Here is a 27925-nt window from a genome sequence, read left to right on the forward strand (position 1 = left end):
TAGGAGGCAGAGAGTGGGAATAAATGGGGCCTTTTCTGGTTGGCTGCCAGTGACTCGTGGTGTCCTCAGGAGTCCGTATTGGGATTGCTACTTTTCACATTGTTTGTCAGTGATTTAGATAGAAGGTTTTGTGGCAAAGTTTGCGGATGATCTGAAGATAGGTGGAGGGGTAGGTAATGCTGAGGAAGCAATGTGATTGCAACAGGAGTTGGCCAAATTGGAAGAATGGGCAAAAAAAGTGGCAGATGGAATATAGCATTGTGAAACGTATGATAATGCATTTTGGTAAAAGGAACAATAATGCAGACTATTATCTAAATGGAGAGAAAATTCAAACATCAGAGGTGTAGAGGGACTTAGAAGTCCTTGTGCAAGACTCCCGGAAGCTTAATTTACAGTTGAGTCTGTGGTAAAGAAGGTAAATGCAATGTTAGCATTTATTTCAAGGGGAATAGAATATAAAAACAAGGAGATAAACACAAAATAATCTACAGATGCTGGGGTCAAAGCAACACTCACAACACGCTGGAGGAACTCAGCAGGTCGGGCAGCATCCATGGAAAAGATCGGTCGACATTTCGGGCCGGAACCCTTCATCAGAACTGAAGAGGGAAGGGGCAGAGGCCCTATAAAGAAGGTGGGGGGTGGGTGGGAAGGAGAAGGCTGGTAGGTTCCAGGTGAAAAACCAGTAAGAAGAAAGATAAAGGGGTGGGGGGGGGAGCAGGGAGGTGATAGGCAGGAAAGGTGAAGAAAGAATAGGGGAAAACAATGGGTAGTAGAAGGAGGCGGAACCATGAGGGAGATGGTAAGCAGCTGGGGGAGGGGGCAGAGTGACATAGGGATAGGGAAAGGGAGGGGGAGGGAATTACCGGAAGTTGGAGAATTCTATGTTCATACCAAGGGGCTGGAGACTACCTAGACAGTATATGAGGTGTTGCTCCTCCAACCTGAGTTTAGCCTCATCATGGCAGTAGAGGAGGCCATGTATGGACATAAAGTAGGTAGTTTCCAGCCCCTTGGTATGAACATAGAATTCTCCAACTTCCGGTAATTCCCTCCCCCTATCCCTATTTCACTCTGCCCCCTCCCCCAGCTGCCTACCACCTCCCTCTTGGTTCCGCCTCCTTCTACTACCCGTTGTGTTTTCCCCTATTCCTTCTTCACCTTTCCTGCCTATCACCTCCCTGCTTCCCCTCCCCCACCCCTTTATCTTTCCCCTTACTGGTTTTTCACCTGGAACCTGCCAGCCTTCTCCTTACCACCCTCCCCCACCTTCTTTATAGGGCCTCTGCCCCTTCCCCCTACAGTCCTGACGAAGGGTTCCGGCCCGAAACGTCGACCGATCTTTTCCACGGATGCTGCCCGACCTGCTGAAAACAAGGAGATAATGCTGAAGCTGTATAAGACACTAGTCAGGCTGCACTTGGGAGTACTGTCAACAGTTTGGAGCCCCTCATCTCAGAAAGGTTGTGTTGTCATTGGAGAGAGTTCAGAGTAGGTTCACCAGATTGAGTCCAGGAATGAAGGGGTTAATATGAGAAGCGTTTGGCAGCTTTAGGCCTGTACTCACTGGAATTTAGAAGAATGCGTGGGGATTTCATTGAAACCTACTGAATGTTGAAAGGACTAGATAAGGTGGATGTGGAGAGTATGTTTCCTATATTGGTGGTATCCAGAACAAGAGGGTACAGTCTTAAAATTGAGGGGCAACCTTTTAGAACAGAGATAAGGAAGAATTTTTTTTTTTTATTATTAGCCAAAGAGTGGTGAACCTGTGGAATGCTCTGCCACAGATGCAGTGGAGACCAGGTCTATGGTATATTTAAAGTGGAAGTTATTAGATTTCTGATCGATTGGGGCATGAAGGGACATGGTGAGAGGAAAGGGATATGGGGGTTGAATGAGATCAGTCATGATGAAATGGCAGAGTGGACTCGATGGGTTGAATGGCCTAATTCTGCTCCTGTGTCTTGTGGAGTGGTGTGTATTTAATATTTCAGTAATATTTGAGTAATCTTGTGAATATATTGTTTGATTAACCATTTTTGTTTCAATAATTCATTACAGGTTATGTATAATTTCATGAATTGTGTATGTCATCATGCTACCACATGATACGTTTGTGCCTTGCTTAAAGTAAGCATGAAGCTAGACTGACATCTTGGACTCCCGAGTCTTCCTTCAAATCAGTTTTAATGTTTTGAAGTTACAGAAGAAAAGTGATGAATCAGCATTTAGGAGGAAGATCGAGAATCTGGCTGAGTGGTGCCACAATGGCAGCAAGAGCAAGGAGGTAATTGTTGATCTCAGGAGGAAACCAGAGGTCCATGAGCCAGTCCTCATGGGAGGATCAGAGGTGGAGAGGGTCAACAACTTCAAGTTCCTTGATGTTATCATTTCAGAGTACCTGTTCTGGGCCCAGCACCCAAGTGTGATGAAGAAGAGTGGCAGTACCTGAGGGGTAAGCGAAAATTTGGCATGGCATCTAAAACTTTGACAAACTTCTGTAGATGTGTGGTAAAGAGTATATAGACTGGTTGCAGCACAGCCTGGTGTGGGCATCCCAATGTAGTGAATGTGGCCCAGTCAATCATGGGTAAAGGCCTCCCACACATTGAGCACGTCTACATGAAACGCTGTCGTAGGAAAGCAGCGTCCATCATCAGAGCTCCCCACCACCCAGGCTGTACTCTTTTCTCGCTGCTGCCACCTGGTAGAAGGTACAAGAGCCTCAGGACTCACGCCACAGAGTTCAAAAACAGTTACGATCCCACAAATATCAGGCTCAATAAATTGTCAATTAGCATTCATTATTGCATTTTTCTTTGGTCAGGACATCAGTAATTTATCTCAGCATCTGACTGAGAAACGAATGATAGTGTACATTTTATTCAATATACACAGAAACAAAGCATACCATACACTGGAATATCGGCTGAAGGCCCAATTTTATTACATAGATAAATGATAAAAAGCAGTCTATATAGATTTTAAAACATTTAAAATTGACATTCCACCCACTGGGAATAGTGCAATGTTCAGTACTGGCTTGATGTATTTGTTTTTTTTTTTCTTTGTACAAGCTACATAAAAATGTGTAACCTTTAAATGAAGAAATTTTAAGCACCACTTTTGTAACAGATATTCAAGACAATCATGTCCAAAATGCTGTATTATATACATTAAAATTCTATAGTATTTTGCTTCAATTTGGAAATTGATTTCTGGCTGGGATGTATATCATACACTATTACTTCCATATCTAAGTTGCACAGGGCTGCTCTCAGCCACTGACAGAATGGTACAGTGTGAGCAGAAATCTGACATTCAACAACTGTTTTCACTGTATGATGAAGTATTTTTAACAAAGCTAGCTGGCTTTTTTTCCTTCACTGCAGTTAAATCTCAATGAGGAGTGAGAAATAGGAAATTACAAATTCTCCATTATCAACAGCATTTGAGACAATTCCTTTTTCTACAAATTACAAAATAGATAAATAGCAAAGCTTTTTGATTTATTGGTTCTCTCAGTCTTGTCAATTGTGTAGTTCCCACAAAGTGAACAAGATGCACACAGCACTTGGATACAACTGAAATGTCTGGATGTTATTGCAGTCCAATAGCTTTTCTCAAATTCATTTTGGTGGCAACTTCATTAAATGGTCGTTCATCTCCAATTATAAGTAACCGATGCACTTTTTGGATCCTTCTTACTGAAGCTTGTGAATAATCATTACTGCGGAATACAATAAATCATCTCACTTACTGACAGCCACAAAGAATTACATAAAAACAGGAGCAAGCTAATAGGGAAATCCATCAATGCAGAAACTGAGTGGAAGAAGTAACTAAACTTTTTAACATTGAATTTTCCAGCTTCTGATACTGAATACTTGGAGTATGTTTGCTTTCATTAGCAAAATAGAGGTTTTTTGCACTACACTTCCATGTGGCAAGTGTAAAAATGCACCCTGGACATCTGAAGTTGAGTTAAAATGTGAAATTGAGCTCACATGTGCAACAACACATTTCCAAATGAAAATATAAAATTATCATCTTCTCACTTTGTTATTGTTTGCACACATCTAGCATTAATGAAAATCCAAGATCTGATTACTTTATCCCCACTAATTACCAAAAGGTGCTCATTTTAACACCCTCCCAGTTTAAGTGTACAAAATTGGCAATGCTGCAAAGTTCTGTGGCTTAAAGATGTTGCTTTGGTTGTGTTGTTTATAATTGCTACTAACTTTGTATGAGACAGGTTCCATAACTCTGGATCATTAATATCAAACACCCTCAATCGCAAGGATATATCTGATTTCACGGAGAAAGGCTGTAGCTGAAAGGCTAGAAGTGAAGTTGCTCTCGGAATCATTGTTTTTGGTTTTAAATCACCCCTAAATAATATCATTTCCTTTGGGACCCTATATTTTAAAAGATGCAGGGGAATTAGAATTAAAACTAACAGTGAATAAATTAACACTTAATTATTAGTTATACTCCTAAAATCTGAATTTTAGAAAGTCAATGCGAAACTATGAAGATGGCGTAGACCATGAAATTTATGGCAACTGTATAAACATAGGTTGAGTCCAAAAAGAGTTATCTCCCTCCCTGAAGAGGACAATTAAGTCATTTGGCTGTTGCTTTAGAGAATAAACAGGTCCTGTCCCAGCTTGCACTCTGGAGTAGTGCACACCATGTCATCAGTTAACAACTGGAGATCCAGGACATACACCACAGGTGGCCAGGTGACCAACTGGAAATAATGATTTTCACAGGCTAGAATCCATTTGATCTACAACATAAAATACACATTTATATATATATACAGAAAGTGAAACCTTTACGTGCTTCATAATTGACAAGGCACAGGTGGAATCCATTCATCTCAACATTGTTAAATATACATTTTCATACACAGAAAACAAAGAATTTACATGCTTCATAATTTGATAAGTAAAAAGTTAGCAAGCACTTTGCTCATCAAAGCTGGTGTTTGAAGAGGAGCAGCCACCAGGAGGACTTTTCGGATGAGCCATCTGAAACAGAACCTAAAGTGTGTTAATTGAAATGATTTCTCACTCCCGAGTGTTGATTGAACAAAAACATTGAATAGTTATTGTTATTCATTTATTATTGTCACATGTACTGCGATTCAGCAGAAAAAATAGTTCTGAAAGCCACCTGTAAAGTTCATTCAAAACAAGCTCATTGAGGTAGAACAGGGAGAAGCACTGACAGAATGCATAATGGAGTGTTGTAGTGCCCTGCAGCAGGTAGACAAAGTGCAAGGAAGGGCCACTGTGGGGTGGATTGAGAGGTTAAGAGTTCATCTTTAACAAGCAAGAGGGGTATATTCACAAAGGTTTCAGTAGTCAGAGTTTCCATAACAACCCTCCATGTCCCATATGTGCTTCCCTCATTGCAAGAAACAGTAATTTTGCATGAATTCATGTCAGGGGAGGCAAGTAATTAAGCACCGAATTATGGTTTAAAAATGTTCTATTACAGTTTTAGTTTTTAAACATGAAATCTTCTGTAACATTACGATTTTTTGGCAGGCAATACCTGAGAAAAATGTCTGAAGAAACTCAGTGGTGGAAACAGAACAAGTTGGAGACCAATCAGAGAATTTTCCATTTTCTCCACAGGGCAAGTAACCAAACTGACTAAAATTGCATGGTTTCCTTTTTAATTAGGAATACAATTGGGGTTTGGAAATTTGTGGTTTAAATACATGTTACTTTGCAGAAGCTAAAAGTACAAGTTTCTTTTTCTGCATAAACGAGTACTTGTGCTGCATTACAAATATACTTCCCAATGTGATATAAAATAAATGAAAATTGCAAGAAATTAAACTTTGAGACAGTTTTTAAATGAATATTATCACTAACTTACAAAATAAATAGCGCAAAAATGAGCTAGTGTTCATGGACCATTCAGAAATCCAGTGGCAGCTCTCTACTCTCTCATCAGGATGACTAGATGCTCACGGGTGCAGCATTGTGTCAGGATCAACAATAAATTATTCTTTTTATTGCGGGGTGCATGGGGTGTCCGGAGAGGGGGAGCACCTCTGGTGGCAGGGTTGCCATACTCCGTTCAGGGGCATCTCATCCACCTTTGGTCTCCAGCTCTCACCTGCGGCTCCATGTAGCTGTTTGCATGCAACAGTGGCGACACCCCAGTACACTGCTTTGACAGGCAGGCTAAACCAGGTGAGGAAAGCCGGGAACCTCCATCCCCAGTGAGAAAGGGATATGCCTACTTCAGCAAGTGAAGCCAGTTCCAGTGGACCAGGTGGGTGAGATCAACTACAAGATCCAACAGCCAAGAAGGCGGTGCTACAACGCTTCATGGAAAGCAAAGGGCACGACAAGGCACAGAAGACATCATGGCTATCCACCACAGCTGAGGAAGTCTCCAGTCGTGACAACTTTTCGTACCATTGGACCAAGATTTTTGAAACCGAGAGTGGAACTGCCCTAGTGCAAAGGCTTTTTCCACCATAAACTTTACAAAATATCAGTGATGATAAACCCTATTCTGACTCCCACAAGCCATGCAGAAGTTTGTAAAGAGTACAGTCAAGAATCTGCCCAAGAGTAGTGCAGGAAGTGCCAAGTGTACCTTTGAAACAAACTGTGAGCAAGGAGATACAATTCGCTTAAACTTGCTTATGTTCAAAGAAAAACAGCAAATTTAGGATAAGCACAGATGATGCACACACTAGAGTTAAACCCAGACTGCTGAGTTAGTCTTTAACCTTTTTGTATACAAGTTGGATAAGCTGGTTATTAATCAAAAGGGCATATACTCAGTGGCCATTATCTGATACACTTGCTCATTAATGCAAATATCTAATCATCCAATCATATGGCAGTAACTCAATGTATAAAAACATGCAGACATTGTCAAGAGATTCAGTTGTTGTTCAGACCAAACATCAGAATGGAGAAGAAATATGATCTGAAGTGACTTTGACTGTGGATTGATTGTTGGTGCCAGACAGGGTGGTTTGAGTATCTCCAAAACTGATCTGGGATTTTCACACACAAGTCTCTAGAGTTTACAGAGAATGGTGCAAAATCCAAAACAAAAAAAATCCAGCGAGTGCCAGTTCTGTGGGCAAAAACTCCTTGTTAATGAGAGAGGTCAGCTAATAACCAGACTGGTTTAAGCTGACAGGAAGACGACAGTAACTCAAAAATAACTATGCACTACAGCAATGGTGTGCAGAAGAGCATCTCTGAATGCACAACACATCAAACCTTGAAGTGGATGTGCTACAGCAACAGAAGACCAGGAACATACACCCCTGTATCTAAAAGTGACCATTTAGTGTGGAATGGATGTGGGTGCTTTGATGGGGATTTCCTGACAGGTGGTGACTATGAGCAAATCCTGGCAACTGGAGACTATTAGCAATCATCAGCGGGCAAGCACAGACCACATTTCAGCAAAGGGTCAATGCCCTGAAGACAGTCATAAAAGGAAACAGTTTGGATATTTTGAGGACACCATTTATTAGATGTCACATTGACAAAATGATGGATGAAGAGCATTAAAGCAACCAGCTAATTTACCTCAAATTTGCGTCTTAGTGCTTGGGTCATAACTGGCGTCAATCCCGTCGCAGTATCTTTGTTTTCCTTGTGCAGAGGTGTTCCACCCGGGCTCCTAAAATCAAACACCTTTTAGGGTGAGTGATCATAGCATTCAACTCAAAATACACAAGCATCTATTCTTCATTAGCAAGGTATATAATTTTACACAACAAGATTACAAGTACTCCATAGTCCTGAAGAGTAATTTTAATTCTTTGAAAAATGATGTACAGTATCTTGTTCAGAAGTTGTTTTTCAACTGGAAAAATGTGGGTATCAATTATTTAAATCACATTCAGTCTCTAATTTTCATCTGCTAACAAACTGGAGTTGGACTTCAATGATATTTGGGAGGAGCAGCAAGTAGCACAAAAATGTGTTTAAGGATGAAATTAAAGAATGCAAAATCTCCTTCAGACATACTGGATACGAAGGTGGCTTGATAGGTAGGTCAGCGTCATGGGACTGAGGAACTGTGGGTCCGGCAGCATCTTTGCAAGGAAATGGACTGTCACCGTTTCAGATTGAGACCATCATGATATTAAATGGCAGGATAGTCTTAAAGAACCTGATGGCCTGCTCCAAATGTTTCTTGTATTCAGCTGGGAACAATGTACAAGGATCCAAACACGCATAGGGATACTGTGGGCAGCATGGTATGTATTGGTTAGCGCAACACCTTATAATGCCAGCTGTAAAAATCGATCAGGATTCAATTCTTGCTGCTGTCTGTAAGGAGTTTGTATGTTCTCCCAGTGACCACGTTGGTTTCGTCCTGCACTCCAAAGACATTATGGGTCAGGTAGGGTTAGTAAGTTTTGGATATGCTATGTTGGCACTAGAGGCATGGCAATACTCGCAGGCTGTCTCCAGCACAACCCAGTGTTGGTCACTGGCGCAAAACAAAGCATTTCAATGTATGTGAGACAAATAGACCTAATGTTGCCCCCCCCCCCCCACCTCCATCACCTTTGTTAGATTCAAGGCTGAGTGGAAAGAGGGCTACAGATTGTTTGGTGAAAGAATGAGAAAAAAAATCAAGTTTGTCCTCATAACAGACATATTGAGCACCCCACGCCCCCACCCAATGCCATTCTTCAGTTATAAAGTATGTGTGGAATTTAGGAAGATAAGCAGGGCTAGATTTCATTCTGATGTTTACCAGTAGCCTTGCAGGTTGACAAAGTGCATTTCCAAGAATGACTGGAAGAATCACAGGTAGTTATGGAATTGTATCTATAAAGAAAGCACTATTCTTTGAGCGAGATATACTGAAGATAACAAAAGAGAAAGAAATGTTGAGGATGCAAGAACCAACTGACCATTGCTATCTAGAACTCAAAACAGAATAATGGATCATGGGCTATGTCTATCCTCACCGAACTGTTGCACAATGGCAAGTGGTGAATTATTGACTTCTGCCCTGCAGATGGTGGAAAGAGCTGGGAAGTTGGGAGAGAAGTTACTTGCCACCAATATATATCCTTTGTCTTACACCTGTAGTCACATCAAAATTCAAAGTAAAATTCACAATGTTTTGTAACTTCAAAACATTAAATTGATTTGAAGAAAAACCATGAGAGCTGGGAACGTGATTCTTGAGTTTATTCTTTAAGGAGGCATGCATATCGCATGCCATACACTACCTTGAGAATTATTTTCATACCGGCACTTACATGAAGATTAATACAATAGGATTTACAAAAAATATTCAGAAATAGACTGACAAACAACCAATGTGCAAAGAGAGTATGAGTTGTAAAGAGTCTTCGAAAGTGAGTCGATAGACTGTAGAATCAGTTCCGAGTTGAGGTGAATGAAGTTATCTACGTGACTTCAGGATGGCTGTAGTGTGGTGTGGGACCTAAGGCTCCTGTACCTCCTGCCTGATGGTAGCAGTTACAAGAGAGCACATGGGGGTCTTGGAGGATAAATGCTGCTTTCTTGAGGCAGTGTTTCATGTAAATGTGCTCAATGGTGGCAAACCTTTGCTTGTGATAGACTGAGCCACCTCTGTCTAAATCCACCACTTTCTGTAGTCTTTTCCATTGTTGGGTATTGGTGTTTCTATACCAGTTAGGATATTTTCCACTGTGCATCTATAGAAATTTGTTAAAGCTTTGATGACATGCCAAATCTACACAAACTTCTCACAAAGTAGAGGCAATGTTAATCTCCAGGCCAAATCTCAGCACATTTTGTCACGTGCACATGATTAATATAACTTCATAACATTACCAATGCAACTTAAGGATTAATGTTTAAACACAAGCTATTACCTTTCTATATTTACTTTCTTTAGACGCTGCCGAAGATCCAAAACAGGTCGATGTGGAGTGATCCTTAAATAAAAATGTAAAAAAAAAAAATCAAGATTTGCACTGCAGTTTGTTTAAATGTGCCTTATTTACTTTAAACATTGAAACAGTTTAAACAAAGTGAAAGGTTAGGTTAAACTCCTTCATCCTTTAGAAAGGCTTTCAAGACCTATGGTGTTCTATTCAGATCTACTGACATCTTCAAAACTTGAAGTGATATGCATTTTTGAGAATATTTCTGATTAGCTAATAAAGGGCTAGAAAGAATTGTCTGAGACAAAGTTGCAATTCAACATGTGGTCTTTTGAATGCAACAAACGCTACTCCATCTGTGATCTCCATTGAATGAAAAAGAAGGAATTGGTACTGGTATCAGGCTTGCCATCCATCTCTTAAGCAACTTTACCAAAACAGATTAGATAGTCACTATCACCTTGTTCTTTTTCAGGATCCCAGCGTCAATAAAGTTCCAACATTACAACAATGACCAGACTTTGAATGTTTGTAAAACATTTAAGTCCTGGGTCCTTGAATGCATTTACTTTCAACTGTTTCCTTAACTATATCAAGAATATTGACATTTGAAGTTACAGATTATAATTCAAGTTTAAGATGCTTTTCCTCACCCACTTAAGTGGATGTCATTTACTTAAATTTTCAGAAGGCATTTGACGAGGTGTCTCACATGAAGCTGCTTAACAAGATAAAATCCCATGGTGTTACAGGAAATATACTGGATGAACAGAGGAAAGGCTAACGGGTAGGAGACAGAGAGTGGGAATAAATGGGGCCTTTTCTGGTTGGCTGCCAGTGACTCGTGGTGTCCTCAGGAGTCTGTATTGGGATTGCTACTTTTCACATTGTTTGTCAGTGATTTAGATAGAAGGTTTTATTAAACTGCTACATACAATAAAAATTTCTCTGCAAAACATTCAGGCACCGAGTGTTGTCTGGAAGGATGTCTGACTTACATCATTTTTGTTGGTTTCTGTAGTTGATTAGCATTTCCCTGAAAATTAAAGCCTTGTAGATCAGAGAGTGTGACCAAAGGAGACCTTTTCTTTCCTGGTGTATCCATCTGCAAACAAAGTACGTGACTCATAGTGCTTCAGACAAAAAGAAAAGGCTTAAAAATCTTTGCTCAACTTTGTCTCCTGGTGTATTCACAGTTAGTAAAGCTATATACTCTAAGTGCAAGTATATTAAAAAAAATCCTGAGTTCCTGTTAGAAATAAATACAAAAGCAAGATATTTAAGCCAACTCAATGTCAGCAGGCACATCCCACTTGAGCCTCTTCTGTCAGTCTTTGCATAAATCTGTCAGCACAACCCTCTAATTGCTTCACCTGACTCCTCTTAGTCTCTTGAAGCACTTACCATTCAGCAAGATCCACATTCTCACTGCTCTTTTGGGAAACTTCACTATTGGATTTCCTGGTGACAATCAGGTAAACATTGCTATTTTCAAAACATGATTACCAGAGATAAATCTGAATAGCACTTGTTCACGTGTGGATTTAAAAATTATTTAAGCTCAAAAGTGTGCTGGTTTGAAACAAGTAGTGCATCTACAAAAGGGGTTTCCAACCTGGGGTCCACAGACCCCTAGGTTAAAGGCAGGGATCCATGGCATAAGAGAGGTTGGGGACCCCTGAACTACAAGAATAATTATACAGAGTAACGAACCAGTACATTTGGGTGTTAGATTGACAATTTAAGAAAATCTTATTAGAATTATGCTCACCTTCGTCTTTTCTACATTGTTCTGAGTCTTTCTCAGCTTCACATGAAGCAGATCTTTTACTGTAACAAATGGAGGTCCGTCCTTCTTCTTGTTATCCAACTGGGGGGGGGGGAAAATCACAAGATCAACCCTACAACAAATTATAATGATAAACCAACCACTAGCTTGATATGACCAACACTGACTGACCTTCGTTACTTCAAATCTGTCTGCAGTGCTCTTCAGCTTTACTTGAAGCAAATCTTTCGTAGTTATGGATAGTGACTTACGAATCTCCTCATGGATTGTCTGAATGAACAAAGATTGCAAATGCAGTAACAATATTTAGAAAAGATTCTAATGAGTACACCCCAAAGAAATACCTCTGCAAACGAAGCTTTGAAAAATTAGACATTTGTTAGTTTGTTAGGTGGTTTTGGACAGTACGCAAGCAAAAAATTTATTGTTTATTAATAGTCAGGGAGAACAATAGTATCCCGATTGGAATATATCCAACAAGTTGAAGTGAGTAAAAAAAATATCAGAATCAGGTTTATTGTTATTGACATACACAACACGAAATTTGTTGTTTTGCGGCAGCAGTACCGTGCAATACACAGAAATATTTCTTTGATTTACGATAATATGAAAAAGTAGTGCAAAAAGAGAGAAAATATTGAGGTAGTATTAATGCACCATTGAGAAATCTTATGGCAGAGGGCAAGGAGCTGTTCCTTAAATATAAGCAACACACATAAAAGTTGCCGGTGAACGCAGCATCTCTAGGAAGAGGTACAGTCGACGTTTCGGGCCGAGACCTTTCGTCAGGATTTAAGTATAAGCCTCCCTTTAAAAACCACCTACACTAGCGCTGCAGCTGCAGAAAACAACAAAAACTACAGTTTGTCTCAGCTCCCATTTGGTTTCACAATATTCCAAATGCTGACTCCTCTCTCTTACTTTACTTATTAATAAACACTGCTGCACAGAATTGTTACAAAAATACATGGCCAATTTCTCCCATTTTTCTCATTTCTCTTGTTCACTCACGATTATAATTGAATTTGATCAAACTTTGATTGGGAACAGAATATGTTTGAAACTGGGTGAACACTGCCAGGTAATGTTCTTCTAATTACAGCAAGGGATAATTTATAGATAGATTGGAACTCATCCCAAACACAGTATTTCATTTGGGGTTCACCTTTTCATTTATGAAACTGAAGACCGAAAGGGGATCAGACTCACTAGTGAACACTGGAGTGTCAATTATAGAAACTTCACTCACTGTAGGTAGGGATTTTATCTCATCTGCTTCATCATACTACATACACAATTTCAGTCAAGATCCTGAAAAACTTGTGCAAGTGCATCATGTTCCTAAAATTCAATATTTCACTTGGAGTCAACAAATGATTATGCATTTAGTAAATTTACTAATACTGTGGAATTGTTTCAAAATGTTAGGAATACTGTCATGCGGTATGCAAGTAGGCCATTCGGCCCACTGAGTCTATACTGACCATCAAGTCATTTACACTAATCCCATGTTTTAAATTACTCTCCTCACATTACTATCAACTCTCCCCGAATACTACCACTCACCACACACCAGCAGCAGTTTTCAGTGGCCAATTTACTTATCAACTTGGTTTTTTGGGCTGTGTGAAAAAACCGAAGCACTCGGATAGACCCCACGCAGAAACATTACGCAGACAGCAGCGGAGGTCAGAGTCAAACCCAGGACTCACAGTTAAACTGTGAGACAGCAGCTCTACTAGTGGAATGACTGTGCCACTGCAAACAAAATACATTCAGATGCTACCCTAATTATAAAAATGCTTTCCTTTCAAAATGTTCACATAGCTTAATTAACTTTAAAACTGAACAGGTCAGTGCACACTTACCTGCTGAGGATTTTCAGTTCTGCTTTTCCGTTTAATCTGCAGAGGTTTCTCTGCAAGCAGGAAAGCTGGAGGTAGTGGAGGTGGGGGAGGAGGAGGAGGAGGAGGAAGAAGAGGAAGAGCCTCATCTGATAACTTCAGCAGAGCACGACTGACAATTGGCTGCACTGGCCATACTGGAATTTTATTAAGTCCTGGTACAGAATCTGCATGCTTTCGGCAGCAACATACTTCAGCTGCTTTTGCAGTATTAGGGTCCTACAAATTACAAAGCAGAATTCAGAAACAGCAGACAGCAATTAAAGCAACATTTTGTCCAGCATCTGCAGAATCTTATGTTTAAGACATTTCAAACTAGCAATTAGTGCTCACATTAATACAGAAGTACAAAAGAACATGCTGTGCCATGTGATTCAATAAATTCATCCATTAGAGAGATTAGCTTTGTCACAGATACATCAAAACATACAGTCAAATGCTCTGTTTGTGTCAATGACTAACACAGCCCGAGTATCATGCTGGGGGCAGCTCATCAATGTCACCATGCTCCTCGCAAATACATAGCATAGCTACAACTCTAATGTATGTGTCAGTGGAATGTGGCAGGAAACCAGAATATCCAGAGGAAACCCATGGTGCCACTGGAAGAATATCCTTACTGACAGTAGTGAGAATTGAATCCCGCTTTTCTGATCACTGGTGTTATGCCAAGTGCTATGCTACTGTAGCGGCTACAATTTACATATTCCTGAACTCAAACCATCATGTATGATGGCAAGAGAATGTTGTACACGGAACTACCAATGCCTGCAATAAATTCTTTCCATGTCAATGGATCAAGATCCCAGAATTCCTTACTGAAGAGCCATGGGAGAGTCGCCATCACAAGAAATGCAGCAGGTCAAGCTACCATTAGCACTTTTCCCTATAAATATTAGGAATAAATGTTTGCTTTGCTTATGCCACCCACATCCCACACAAATTAACATCATTTCTCATAAAAGATTTATCTAAAGCTAATACCAAATGAAATTGGTTCAAGTGTATCCATAGGATGGAATTTGAGCAAATTTAGTCACAGCCAACAACTCTGTCCAATTTGGGATTCATCTCTCCAACACAATTTAATTTTCACCTTCAAATATTCAGATTTAAAAATCAGTCAAAAAAAAAAGTTGCTAGTTGCTGATAGCATCCTTTCGCACCGTTTCCTTGGAGCCCTGACACCCAAAACCTCATGCAGTCTTCTTATGGAGACTTTATCTTACACTTATGAACAAATAAAACAGATGATTTACTAAAGGCCAAGGATTCATGCTGTTATTTATCATGTGCTGCTGAATAAAGGATGCAACCTCACTGCGCAGTTTCAGCTCACACAAAGCCTGCATTAATTCCACTAGGTGGCGGGTCATTCAAGAAATCACTGGTAAAGAATGAATGAGTCTTGAGATGCACATCTCCCGGATCACATGTCAGATTCTAACCTTGCACTTTTTCAAATTTTTAATGCAGTAGAATTCTTTCAAATTTCTTTTTTGGCAGGGAATTAATTCCTTTCATTGCTTTCTCCAGAACAAGATTTATTAAATAATAATTCGAGCAATCTTTAAGTCTATTTATACAAATACAACCCAAGAACAAATATCAGCTGCTTTTGCATGGAAAATTAAAGTTCCCACCATTGGCTGGCTTTTATTATCTGCTATTAATTAGCAAATTCATACATTTTAAATTCCCAGCAGAGGTCTGAACCTAAATTTAGGTCAGTAAAAATTAACTAGGCTTAATTTCTATTTTTCCCTGAAGAAATACACAAATGTTGCTCCCATTCAGAATGAAGCATTAACCTAAATTCCCAGAACATTTCTAGAAAACACTTAAAAATGTTCACATTATTGCCCAACCAAGGCAAACTGTGGACTTAATGAACCATGGAATTTTAATCACAGCAACTTTTATTTCCTTAAATAAACACTGACTTGGCTATTTTGAGATAAAATTATATTTAATCAAATCATTGCAAAGACGCAATTTTTCATCTTGAACTGCCCACTTCTCTTCTACCTTGATGGACAGAGTCCTTGACTTGTTTTCTGCATCATCACTCTCACTCCACGTACTGGCAGAAGTAGGAAACATTTCCCGGTTTCTCAATTTCCATTCCACCAACATCTACATACAACAGGTCAATGTCTGGTACTTTCAATGGGATTCTAGCACCAGAAATATCTTGCACTTCCCACTCATTTCAGAAGGGACCATTCCCTTTGAGACCACGTAATCTAATTTGTCTACGAAGCACTCCCCTTCTCACCACTTTCCCATGCAGCTGTAGAGGCACCACACTCCCTTTTACCTCTTCCCTTCCCACCATACAGGACAGCAGATAACCCTTTCAGATGAGGTAGCAATATACACTAATTGCAGTTTTCCCCAATGCAATCCCGGCTCCAAGAGTTTTTAGCTAAATCACTGATCACAGACGAGGTGACTGCTTTGTGAAAGGCTCATGTTCAATCCAAAAGGCTGGTTGCTCATTGCTTTCATTCCCCACCCATCTCCTAATCTAGCCTGCCTGTGGCTTTCTTGTATTACTCTAAAGAGGCTCAAGAAACAGTACATTTTCTTCCATCCTCCACGTTTAATATCAAATTCAACAATTGCAAATGACATTTCCTCTTTTTGTATCAGAACTGGATGGTTCAGTTGCAGGTTACCGCTCTGCAATATTAGCTTAGTTTACCTTTTTTTTTGGAATTAACATGAGCTTTATTTGTCACATGTACATCGAAGCATACAGTGAAATGTGTTGTCGTGTCAAATCAAATCAGCAAGGATTGTTCTGGGCAATCCTAAGCTCACCAGGCTTCTAGCACCAACATAGCATGTCCACAATTTACTAACCCTAACCTGTATGTCCAGAAGAGCAGAATTAGGCCATTCGGCCTATTGAGTCTGCTCCATCATTCCCTCATGGCTGACCCCACATCCCATTCAACCCCAAACACCGACCTTCTCACCATATCCTTTGACGCCCAGACCAATCAGGAATATATCAACTTCCACTTTGAATATACCACAAACTTGGCCTCCATCCCAGTCTATGGCAGTGCATTCCACAGATTCACCACTCTTTGGCTAAAAAAAGTTTCTCCTTACTTCTGTTCTAAAAGGTCATCTCCCAGTTTTGAGGCTGTGCCTCTAGTTTTGGACACCCCCCCACCAGAAGAAATATCCTGTCCACATCCACCTTATATAGTCCTTTTAACATTTGGTAGTTTCCAGTGAGATCCCCCTGCATTCTTCTAAATTCCAGTGAGTACAGGCCCAAAGCTGCAAAACGCTCCTCATATGTTAACCTCTTCATTTCTAGAATCATCCTTGTGAACCTACTCTGGACTCACTCCAATGACAACACATCCTTTCTGAGATAAGGGGCCCCAAACTGTTAAGAATTCTCCAAACGCAGACTAACTACTGTCTTTTAAAGCTTCAGCATTATCTCCTTGTTTTTATATTCTATTCCCCTTGAAATAAATGCCAACATCGCATTTTCCTTCCTTACCACAGACTCAACCTGTGAATTAATCTTCTGGGCATCTTGCACGAGGATTCCCAAGTCCCTCCGCACCTCTGATGTTTGACATCATTGGAATGTGGGAAGAAAGTGGAGCACCTGAGAAAATCCACGAGGGTACAGGGAGAACGTACAAACCCCTTACAAGCAGCGGCAGGAACTGACCCTCTGATCAGTGATCATTGGCAGTGTAATTAGCTGCTTTGCTACCATGTTGTCCACTTATCAATAACATATTGACCAAATGGCTTTGTTAACAACTCATCACCTTGGTAATCCCTCCTGTGGAGCTAGAAGCCTTTTCTTGTCCTAGCCATCTCACCCTCCACTGTGCAACTTAAAACTAGTTTCCTCTCCCTCTGATGAAGGATCTTCGACCAAAAATGTTACAACAGTTTTTCTTTCCATAGATATTGACATTGTTTCATTAAAATTATTCTCTCTTCTTTCACTTTACCAGTAAGGAGCAATTAGTTTAAGGGGAATACTAATCTTATAGCTCGCAATGTTTACATCAAATAATTTAGTACAAATAATTTATTAAAACTATAGAAATTTTAATAGCACTTTCAAAGTTTTTCTTTCAGAGGAATCCTAATGGATATAATACTAGCAAGAGAATGATAACCTGATGGTGCTCAAAGATTTCTTGCATTCGTGTTAGTTTGATCTCAAGTGACTCAATATGTTGCCGAAGTGCATTCAGCTCCCGCAGGTAAACACGAGAAGGATATAGAGTATCTTTGATGAATTCGAATCCCTGTGAATGCAAAGGAAATTAATCAAAATATAGATCTGACTGTCATTTCCTAATTCTATCCCTCTGCCTCATCTGCCAAAGGTCACATGCAGATAAGCTTGGATCAAAAAAGTTCTACTTCAGATAGTACTGACCAGGCTCATTTAAAAGTAATAGTTGGGTAATGAAGTTACATGGAAGATAATAATAGACAAATTTCATATGTTTTGATAGATTTTAGCAGGACTTGTTACAAGGTTCCTCGTGGTAGGGCAAGAAAGGAGAGAAGCCAACAGAAAGTAGGAAATTGGTTTTAAAATTGACTTAGTGGCAGGTTCTAGCAACCCCTCAAGTATAAAATTCATAAATTAGAGACTAAAAATTATGAGACCCGTTTTACCGGGTCATTTTTTTGATTTAACAAAAGTTGTAACAAATGTTTTTCATCCCAAAATTTTTGTGTGGTAGATTTCTGTAATTAAAAGTTTTGATGCGACAATTTTGGATCAATACTTCACATTGCAGTGACATTATGCCTCTCAAAAGTGGAGAGGAAAAAAAAAACACAAACATGCCTCTTTGTGCAGAGGAAAGCAAAAATACAAACACATTACAGTTGTGCTTTTGATATTGTGTAGAATCACAAACAACCTCCATAAAAAAAGGGGGAGGGGTGGTAGCAGAAACCTGGCAGCATATATCCACAGATCCTAAGAAGATATCAATGTTAGTCACCTTATTTTCCTTTAGTAGCCACAGCATAGAACCCAAGAGCAGGAAGGGTATGTTAGAATAAATAAAACAGCGTGCAACACTATTTGGACACCATTTTGAATTCATAAAAAAAGTTCTGGTCACATTATAGAAAAAGAGGCAACTTCATCAGAGAAGGTGTAGAGTAGATTTACAAAGGTGTTGCCAGAATTGTGATATTTTAGCTCTGAGGAAGGCCTAGATAAGCTAGGGGTATTTTCTTTCTGAAAACAGGAGAGATAATTGACGTTTTATAAAAGGCCTGGATTAAGTCAGGGGTCAAACCATTTCCTATGGTAGAATGGAAAAAGATATTCGCAGATGATGTTTTGGTCTATCTGAGTGAACCAGAAAAATCATTTATAGGATTGTTTACACTGTTGGATGACTTTGGGAAAATATCAGGTTATAAAATAAATGTAAAGAAAACGCAGGTTATGTCCCTAAATTATACACCATCCAAAAAGTTGCAGGATACATATGATCTTAAGTGGGAAGCTAAATCATTAAAATATTTAGGAATAACCCTGCCGAAGGATCTTTCAACACTGTCACAGGTAAATTATGGGCCATTAATCTCAGAGGTAAAAGCAGATATGCATAGATGGCATCTTATCCCCTTATTAAGTTTAAATTCAAGGATAAATACTATAAAAATGAATATTCTTCCTCGGTTATTGTATCTTTTCCGTACTTTACCGGTGGAGGTGGATGATAATCAATTCAGGGAATGGGACAAATGGATTTCCCGCTTCATTTGGCAAGGAAAGAAACCTAGAATTCGATATAACACCTCACAGTTAGGGAAGGAAGGAGGAGGTATGGTTCTTCCTTGCCTGAGAAATTATTTTTTTGTCTCACAGATAACCCCTCTGTTATATTGGTGTAATAGGGAATATAAGGCTAGATGGAAGGAAATAGAATTTGGATTAGTTGACAGCTTTCCTCTTCAGGCCTCAATAGCTGACAAAGGATTGATGGCCCAGTTGGAAAAATTTAAAAACGCTTGGATAAATCTTACATTAAAAGTATGGCAGAAGGTGGTTAATTCATGTGGAATTAATAACATGTTAAAACTCTTTAGATGGTGTGCATATGATACCGAATTCCTTCCCAACAGAGGAGATAAAAGATTTGAGCTATGGATAAAGAAAGGTCTTACAACCTACCTCTCATTTATAGATAAAAGAGTATTACAAAGTTTCCAAATCCTGCAGGACAAACATGGCCTAGAACATAATGACTTTCTTAGGTACCTTCAAGTACGAAACTATGTTAACCAGAGCTGTAGATATACAGACCTATCAACAGTAGAATTAGAATTTTTCAAGATTCTGAATTCGGCTTGCAGTTCAATACCTAGTAAATCAGTTTCTCGATGATATAATGCACTCTCCCATGCTAAAAATGTAAATACACTGTATATTAAAGAGAAGTGGGAGAAAGAAGCGGGGTTGGTACTTTCAGAGGAGGCTTGGGGGAAAATCTGCAGCTTTCAATGGTCCTCGACTAATTCTTTGACTTGGAGAGAACATTGTTGGAAAAACATTATAAGATACTTCAAGACCCCATATCAGGAAAAATATAAAGATACAAATGTGATGTGTTGGAGAAGGTGCGGCTCCAAGGAGGCAAATCATTTTCATATTTTTTGGGATTGCCCTAAATTAAGTCTATTTTGGGAAGGTATTCATAGAACATTAGTTAAGGTACTTAGGTCCCAGATACCTCTGAACTTTGAGACGCTCTATTTGGGGCATGTATTGTTTCTTGAACAGAAGGAAGATATAAAGTTGCTGCAGGCCCTCTTAGCGGCAAGTAAGAAATCAATCACTAGAAAATGGCTAAATCCAATACCACCTACATTAGAAGATTGGTACGAAATTATCTTGGAAATATTTAAAATGGAAAAGTTGACTTACTCCCTGAGAACTCAAAAAGAAAAATTTTATCAAATCTGGAATAAATGGATTGAATATATAACCCCAATGCGAGCAGACTTTAGATGACTCTCCTAATGATTTATACTGCTCTTCTCATCAACACAGTAATATTGCTAACGTAAGCCCCCCTAGTCTATATGTTTGTGTTTTTTTTTTGTTTTCTTTTGGAAAATAGAGAATTAACACAAGTAAAGGGAAAGATTTGGGAAAGGGATAAAAAAAATGAAAAAATTAAGTAAATAAATACATAGGGATTGGATAATTATGTCTGTGGGCAGGAGCAAGCATGAACAAATTAGGATATAAACACCTACAATGGTTGATACATAGGCTTATATACAACATTTTGGACCAGTGGAAATGGTCCAGAAGGGTTGTGTGGAAACTATTATTACCATTTTTCTTAACAACTAATTCCATTACTTAGCCTAATAGGTTAGATTTACCACAGCACATAATTATCTATTTAAATGTTTATTTTCCTTTTATATCATCTCAATGTGTACTTAAGAATGTATAAATAATTGTAGTTTTATACATATAAAAAAATGGAAAAGGTTATGTGTGTGAAAAAAGTACATGATATTTGTGAATTCCTTATCCAAATAAAAATAAAATTAAAAAAAAGGAAAAAGATCAGGGTGCACTGCTTTTGAGCATTTTACAGAAGGATTAGAGGAAAGACGAGGAAGTTTTTTCAGCCAGTTGGGCAGCACAGTAGCATAGCACTTAATGCAGTCGTTTTATAGCGCCAGCAATCACTAATCGGGGTTCAGCTCGTGCCACTGTTTGCAAGAAGTCTCTACATTCTCCCCATGTGGGTTTCCTCCCACATTCCAAAGGTGGATGGATTAGGGCTAGTTAAGTTGTGGGCATGCTATGTTGGCACTGGAAGTGTGGCAATACTATTCTCCTGCATTCACCCTGTAACCTTTGATGTCCTTACTAATCAAGAACCTATCAACCTCCACTTTAAATATACCCAATGCATTGGCCTCCAGAGCCATCTGTGGCAATGAGTTCCACAGATTGGCCATGCTCTGGCTCAAGTGATTCCTCTTCATCTCTGCTCCAAGAGCATAGCTTGTAGAATCACAGGCAGAATATCCTTAGTGTTTATCATTGAGTTCTGTCAAAAATCATTGAGAGTTAAATGATATTATATTAAAAAAAGTCATCTGTTAGGGAACTGAAGAATCCTCCACTTGTGTAGAGCAAGAGTGTTACTGTTGAGCAGTACAGAGATCATATTAGGTGCTCGTATCTTTTTTGTCATGTTCAGAGAGGTTTTAACTACATTTTTATGGAAAAAAAATACAGTGATCCTTAAATGATTTTCTCATCCAGATGGGTTCAGGCAGAATAAATGTAGATGAAGGGTCAGAGAGGTAGAACCACTATTCTTTAAGAATTGCTTGTCACAACCTGCAGAGATATGGACTTAGTGGCAGAATGTGGGATTGGACTCGGTAGTTCTTTTTTGAATGACACAAAATAGCCTCAATGGCCAATGTTGCAAATTTCTGATGCTACTCACTAAGAGCTCAAGAAGTCCTGGTGGAAAGTTTCGATTTATGCCAAATGAGAACAGGTTTAGGTTGAGATGAAATGACTAGTGGGAACAATGAAGTGCTGGCAGTTAGGTTTGGGTGTGGATGTAAATGTTAAGAGGTAGGGTGTGGATGAAGAATACATGGCATCAGCATAAAGCCTTGGAGGGACTCTTACCCTGGATCATCTTGTTTGGCTACAAGATGAGTTGCTGGAAGATAAGGGCAATTTTTAGCTATTAGTTGCGGGTGAGCAAGATACAAGGCTGATTAGTGTCTGAATCAAGCCAGTCAGTGCACTCAAACCTGTATAAAGAACATTATTGTGATGCTGTGGGTTCAAATGCTTTCACTCCCTCCACAATCAAACAACCAATTGTTGGACTTACATTAGCCATGTCGTAATATACCAGAGGGCACTTAAAATTTCAATTTATGTTATTTACCAAAATACAATATATAGCAAAAAAAGTTACAAAATGGAGATTTAATGGACACATTAAATTTGTAGAATTGAAAATGACAATTCAATGAATTAGCAAAGAGCTGTATTTCTACAGTTTGAATTGGAGTAGATTTGATTTGAACTTATACCTGCCTAATGTTCTTAAGCCACCATGAATACATGGAATAAACCACAGTCTTAAGAGGATTCAAAAAATTCTTCACATTTGCTAAAGGAATGAGCCCAACAGGAACTGATTCATGCAGGAAGGAATTGCTGTTAGATGCGACCACGTCCTCCTTCCTGGATTTAAAATAAAAATAAATGTAAGTGGACTATATGTCACATAAAAGTTAGTCAAAGAGAGGAACAAACATCAAATGTTAAGTAACAAAAATCAAATGATAGCAGGGAAGTCATGCAAAATCCAGTATAGTCCAAATAATTCCATTAAATTGGGACAAATGAATAGTGTATCTTTCACAGCTTTGCGATGTCCAAGACACACAATGAAGCAATACAACATAAGAATGCAATATTCATCTGCAATAAGATGCCTGAAACAGGACAGAATGGTAACCTTTCACTCCTTTGCTACTCATTTATCTGAGTCTGCTTATTCTGTTGTTTGAAGGAAAGAGTCATGATCTCTGAGGGGGGGGGGGGAAATTGCATGCATCGTAACTGGAATGATTATTTTTGAACTGAAACCCTTACTTCTAGATTCTCCCAGGAGGAAGCATCCTCTCCACAGCCACTGAGTGATCATATGATCCAGGTCACATCTTATTTCATTGTTTATAAGAAACCTAGCCATTCTTGTGGCCTTCTCTGAACTGTTTCCAATGTATTAACATCCATCGGGTGCCACGGTAGCGTAGCGGTCAGCGTGACACTGTTATATTGAAGCTGGAGTTCCATTCCAGCATCATTTGTAAGGAGTGTGCATGTGTTTCCTCCGGGTGCTCTGCTTTCCTCCCACAGTCCAAAGAGGTACCACTTAATTGGTCATTGTAAATTATCCTGCGATTAGGCTAGCGTTAAATCAGTGGGATGCTGGGCGATGCAGCTTGTCGAGTTGCGAGGGCTTGTCCCACACACTGTATCTCTAAATAAAATAAATTCTTACTCAAATTAGGAGGCTAATACTGTCTACTGTACTTCTGATGCAATCTAACAAATACCCCGTGTATCTGAAATACAAGCTCCATCGTTTTGTGTTCAGTGACCCTGTTAATAAATGATAACCAACTGTAGGCTTTCCTAATTAAATGCAGCATACTTGTATACAGCTACCATCTGTTTTCCATTATTAACACCCCAGATTCATTTTCTTCATAGATGGACAAAGACCAGCAAAAGCTTTTTTAGAAAGCTGTTTGAAATAAAGGGCGTCTGTCATACCCTAGCAACTTTTTCGAACAGTATTTGATACTAGGTGTGTCAGAAGCAATGCAGAACATAGTGTTCATTTACAGTAAAACGGTGGATTCCAGTAAATTGAGCCATCAGTTAATTGGGACAGCCTCTTATTTGGGTCAATTCTTAAAGAACAAATCAAGAAAATAGCCAGGATTCCCTTTCTTTATTGGGACGCTGTCACTTAATTGGGGCAGGAGACTTGCCGAACAGATTCTAACTAGCGTCAGTTGTGTGCACTGTGTGAACAGTTTTTAACTAGCATCTGTGTGTGTTTGTGCTTTAAAAAAGTGTTTTTTTTTTGGTCACTGACATTTCATGAGAAATAAGCAGCAAGACAATTCCAAACTGTTTTGCACACAGTGGTGGTTTTAAGTATTCAGGTTTGGAGATGCCAGAAACAGCAGGGAGTGAAAATGAAATGATTTCACTACTTCAACAACTTAGGAACTATGAAGAATTAAGGCATCTATCGACAATCATTTTGAATGTTACAATGAAAATGAAGATTTGCAAGATGCAATTGTTGATAGCATTGTTTGAAGGCAGTTCAATACTGTACTAGGAGTCTGCACTGATTTTGTTCATTGCATACACTGGATTAATTCTTCTGTCGATAGTTACTAGGAACTAATACAGTTCTATAGTACTATAATACAATTGGTAAAGTTTAATTTGGTATGCATTTCATTTATATACATAATTTGTTACTGTCCTTTTATACTTTTCTCTAATAAACCATTTCCATGAAACTTAAGCTAATATGGGCAGCCACTTAATTGGACCAAAATGTACTGGTCCCAGTGTGTCCCAATTAACTGGCTTCCACTATACTTTCATGTAATCCAGGCTCAATTTGAAAAATGGGCATTTTGAAGAGTTACTTACTCGGTTGTTTGGCAAGTGGTTGGCTTTGGCTTGCAGACATCTCCCTTGTACTTTCTTAGCAGGTTTCGCTTATTTTTTCTCTGTGCCCTTCCTATTGCTTGCCATTTTCTCATGATCTTCCGCTTTCTGCGACGCCAGTTCAGTTTAAACATAACTGTGGAAGAAACTTATAATGTCAATAGATCTTGCATTTACACCAAATTCAAAACATTGCCCTAACCTCTCAAGGCTCTACAGCAGTCAATTGAACACGTGTTGTCGATCAAGAATTTGTATAGAATTTAATTTTGTAAAAATCACTTTTCTCATGCGTCATAGTTTCAGTTCTGTCACAGCACCAATCCATCTTGTCTCTTCAAGGTGGTGATCTGAAGTAGGTTACCAGATGTATGCGGTTGTAACCTGCCACTCTCCTGTTGCGCATCATGCCTGTAATATACTGTACCTTCTTTAAAGCACCGTGGCCAATAGTCCCAACAATGTCTACAGGCAGATTTACCAATCATCCAAGTGGGAAACAGATTCCCAAAGCACAGTATTAACTATAACTAGAGATTATTTTTATATGATTCCGCACTACATATAAACTGCTCCCAGCTGTCTCACTAACAAAATCTTAGGGAGAGTTAACCAACACAAAATGTTCAGTGCAGCTCATCTGCAGCTACCAGGTTGCCTACCTGAACCAGTCCCACTTGCTGAATTTAATTTATATTCCTCTAAACCTTTCCAATGGTGCCACTTAATATCAGAGGCTGTAGACAGTATACCACCTAAAACTGTTACTCTTCAGATATCCATGAAACAAAAAAACCCAAAGATTGACAGAAAAATGTAGAACCCCAAAGCCCCCCCACACAGAAGCAGCAACCCTCCCCCTTGATCCATTAGAAATCATCCGACTCCACATCACCCACCATACAAGCAATAGCAAAGCCCCCAAAGACCATGATGTGGAATCTATCAAAAACCACTGTTCAATATATTTGTCCAAATGACTTTTAAACTTTGTAATTGCACCCAACCTCTTAACACTTCCTCTGGCAGCTTATTCCATATACACAACACTATGTGGGTCAAAAACTTGCTGCAAGGGCCCCTTTTAAATTATTCCTCCCTCACTTTAAACCAAGTTCTCTAATGTTATAGACACAAGAAGGTATGCAGATGCTGGATATCCAAAGCAACTGGATGAACTCAGCAGGTCAGACAGCATCTATAGAAATGAATAAACAGTTGACGTTCAGCAACAAGACCCTTCGTCAGGACTGAAAAGGAAGGGGAAAGATGCCAGAATAAAAAGGCGGTGGAGGGGGAAAGAGGATAGCTAGGACAAGCCAGGTAGGTGGGTTGGAAAGATAAGGGCTGGAGAAGAATGAATCCTCTGGTACAAAACTCCTCTACCCAGGGGGAGAAAAGACTGCAACCATTCATTTTACCTATGCTTTCATCATTTTACTAACCTCTAAAGTTACCCCTCAGCCATCTGTTTTGCCCTCCTGTCTTTGGAATCCTTTTAACACCCCTTCTCAACTTAATTACATGCTTTTTTTTTAGCTAAGCAATGCTTAAAGTTGTTGCTAAGACTTTTCACAGTAAACCAGTTGAGCTCTAATTAGTCGTATGTAGTTAATTCGTTTGCTTTATGGTCCATAAAATTAAGCATGCTGTAAGAGAACGGTTTATCTACTTGCCGGATATAAAAGCTTTTAAACAAGGTAAACTTAAACAATTACACTTTGTCAGTTGAAAACTTTTAATATCCTACTCACTTCCTGCAAAGTAGGAAATGATCAGGTCCAGGCAGTTAACAACAAAAATAAATTAAAGATGTTGGCAGAATTTGAGGACGCAGAAATCCCAGTGATCTTGTAGGGATAGAAGACAATGAGGGGCGAGGTCACGGAAAGATACAGACACTTCCCCAAGAAGAACCGTTAATCTGACACTGTACTACCACTACAGCGAGTACCTCTCATGCTGAAAACTACTGCTTGGACTATGAATCTCTAGCATTGACAACACACAGCACTACGAATAATTAACAGTCTCCAAACTTAGAACCTATAGGGGAAAAAAAGCAGAGTACAGACTTCCACAATACTCACCTCAAACAAATCAATTCACTAACATGACATGGACAGCGGCAGCAGTTTAAAATTAAAACGCTCATTCATTACCCAATAGACACTTGCCTTTCATGAGCCGCGCTTAGAAACTATTCTCGACCAACCGCCTCGAGTTTCTTATCGTCATTCGACTTAACTCAACAAATAGGAAAACACAAGGTCCAGAGCCGAACGCTACTTCCAGCCAATCCAACATTTCCTTTCTGATCCAATAGCGTGCAGAGCGTATTATGACTGTCCAATGAAGTGACAGTATAAATGAGCCCGTCATCCTATCGGCACACAACAAAATCAAAAAGGCAATCCAATCAGAAATGGCGTTTCTGCTATTCCCAATAAGAAGACAGAGTTTATGCAGCAACTGTCCAATCATAAGCCACGTTACATCTGCTTAAAAGGCCTTTATCGGTTCGCCTTCGGAATGTAAACTATTCAATATGGAGACCGCGGTCAACAAGCTGGCAGCGATGGTAAGAGGGATTTTTAAATTCAAAAAAAAATTATTTAAATTTGGAAACCAGTTTTAATCAAAAGAAAAACATTGCAATGGGTAGATGAAGGCCTCGCGGTCACGGGGAAAAAACTTTAAAAAATTTCCGCGCGCGCGCGATAGGTGTATTTTTTCGGCAAAAAGTTTAATTTGTATGAAAGCTCGATCCTGATTTGCATCCGGGTAATTGGGTGCAAAAATGGCGGGATTGAGATCTCTTACTTGTGGTAGCAGCAAATTGGAGTTCTTTTTTTTTCACCCCCCCCCATCCCACCCCCGCCCGCCCCGGGGATTGCCTCAGAATCCCGAGTTCGGGGGGTGGGGGGGGGGTTTATAAGATAGGAGCGATCATCTGGGTAAACCCGTGGGAGGGCCGAAGCATTCCGGTGTTGTCGCGCCTGTTTTCATTCGTCTTGGGTGCCCCTCCCCTT

At 39.4% G+C, this 27925-nt stretch overlaps 2 protein-coding genes across 5 annotated transcripts in view; one reads left to right on the forward strand and one right to left on the reverse strand.

Annotated features, from left to right (window-relative positions):
• Positions 1-2947: 2947 nt before the first annotated feature.
• prr11 (proline rich 11) lies at positions 2948-27902 on the reverse strand. 4 transcript variants are annotated; one of them, XM_072243083.1, is made up of 11 exons: positions 27717-27902; positions 24876-25029; positions 22718-22871; positions 17767-17898; positions 13562-13816; positions 11865-11963; positions 11676-11774; positions 10903-11009; positions 9893-9955; positions 7593-7686; positions 2948-5045 (listed from the first exon to the last, which is right to left on the reverse strand). In XM_072243083.1, the coding sequence occupies exons 2-11, from the start codon at positions 25025-25027 to the stop codon at positions 4971-4973; spliced, it is 1230 nt and encodes a 409-aa protein (XP_072099184.1). In that variant the 5' UTR covers positions 25028-25029; positions 27717-27902; the 3' UTR covers positions 2948-4970. The 4 variants fall into 4 exon arrangements, with proteins under 4 accessions (XP_072099184.1, XP_072099185.1, XP_072099182.1 ...); XM_072243084.1 differs by lacking the exon at positions 27717-27902 and adding an exon at positions 27071-27261 and having other exon boundaries at positions 2948-3736; XM_072243081.1 differs by lacking the exon at positions 27717-27902 and adding an exon at positions 27071-27260.
• The window catches only part of LOC140187601 (SKA complex subunit 2-like), a 36793-nt gene continuing 36283 nt past the window's right edge, over positions 27416-27925 (forward strand). Inside the window, exon 1 of the mRNA XM_072243086.1 lies at positions 27416-27474. Within this exon, the coding sequence (XP_072099187.1) occupies positions 27442-27474 (33 nt within the window). The 5' untranslated portion in view covers positions 27416-27441. The remainder of the gene's footprint in view (positions 27475-27925) is intronic.

This window comes from Mobula birostris, chromosome 25 (genome assembly GCF_030028105.1).
Source record: "Mobula birostris isolate sMobBir1 chromosome 25, sMobBir1.hap1, whole genome shotgun sequence".
In the NCBI taxonomy this organism is placed as follows: domain Eukaryota; kingdom Metazoa; phylum Chordata; class Chondrichthyes; order Myliobatiformes; family Myliobatidae; genus Mobula; species Mobula birostris.

What these genes read in the sequence shown, in the direction of transcription:
- prr11 (XM_072243081.1), bottom strand. An exon ending in GAACTGAAAATCCTCAGCAG is followed by an intron (nt 11,964 to 13,561) that starts GTAAGTGTGCAC and finishes TTGTTCATTCAG; the next exon opens with ACAATCCATGAGGAGATTCG. An exon ending in CACTAAGACGCAAATTTGAG is followed by an intron (nt 5,046 to 7,592) that starts GTAAATTAGCTG and finishes GTTCTGTTTCAG; the next exon opens with ATGGCTCATCCGAAAAGTCC.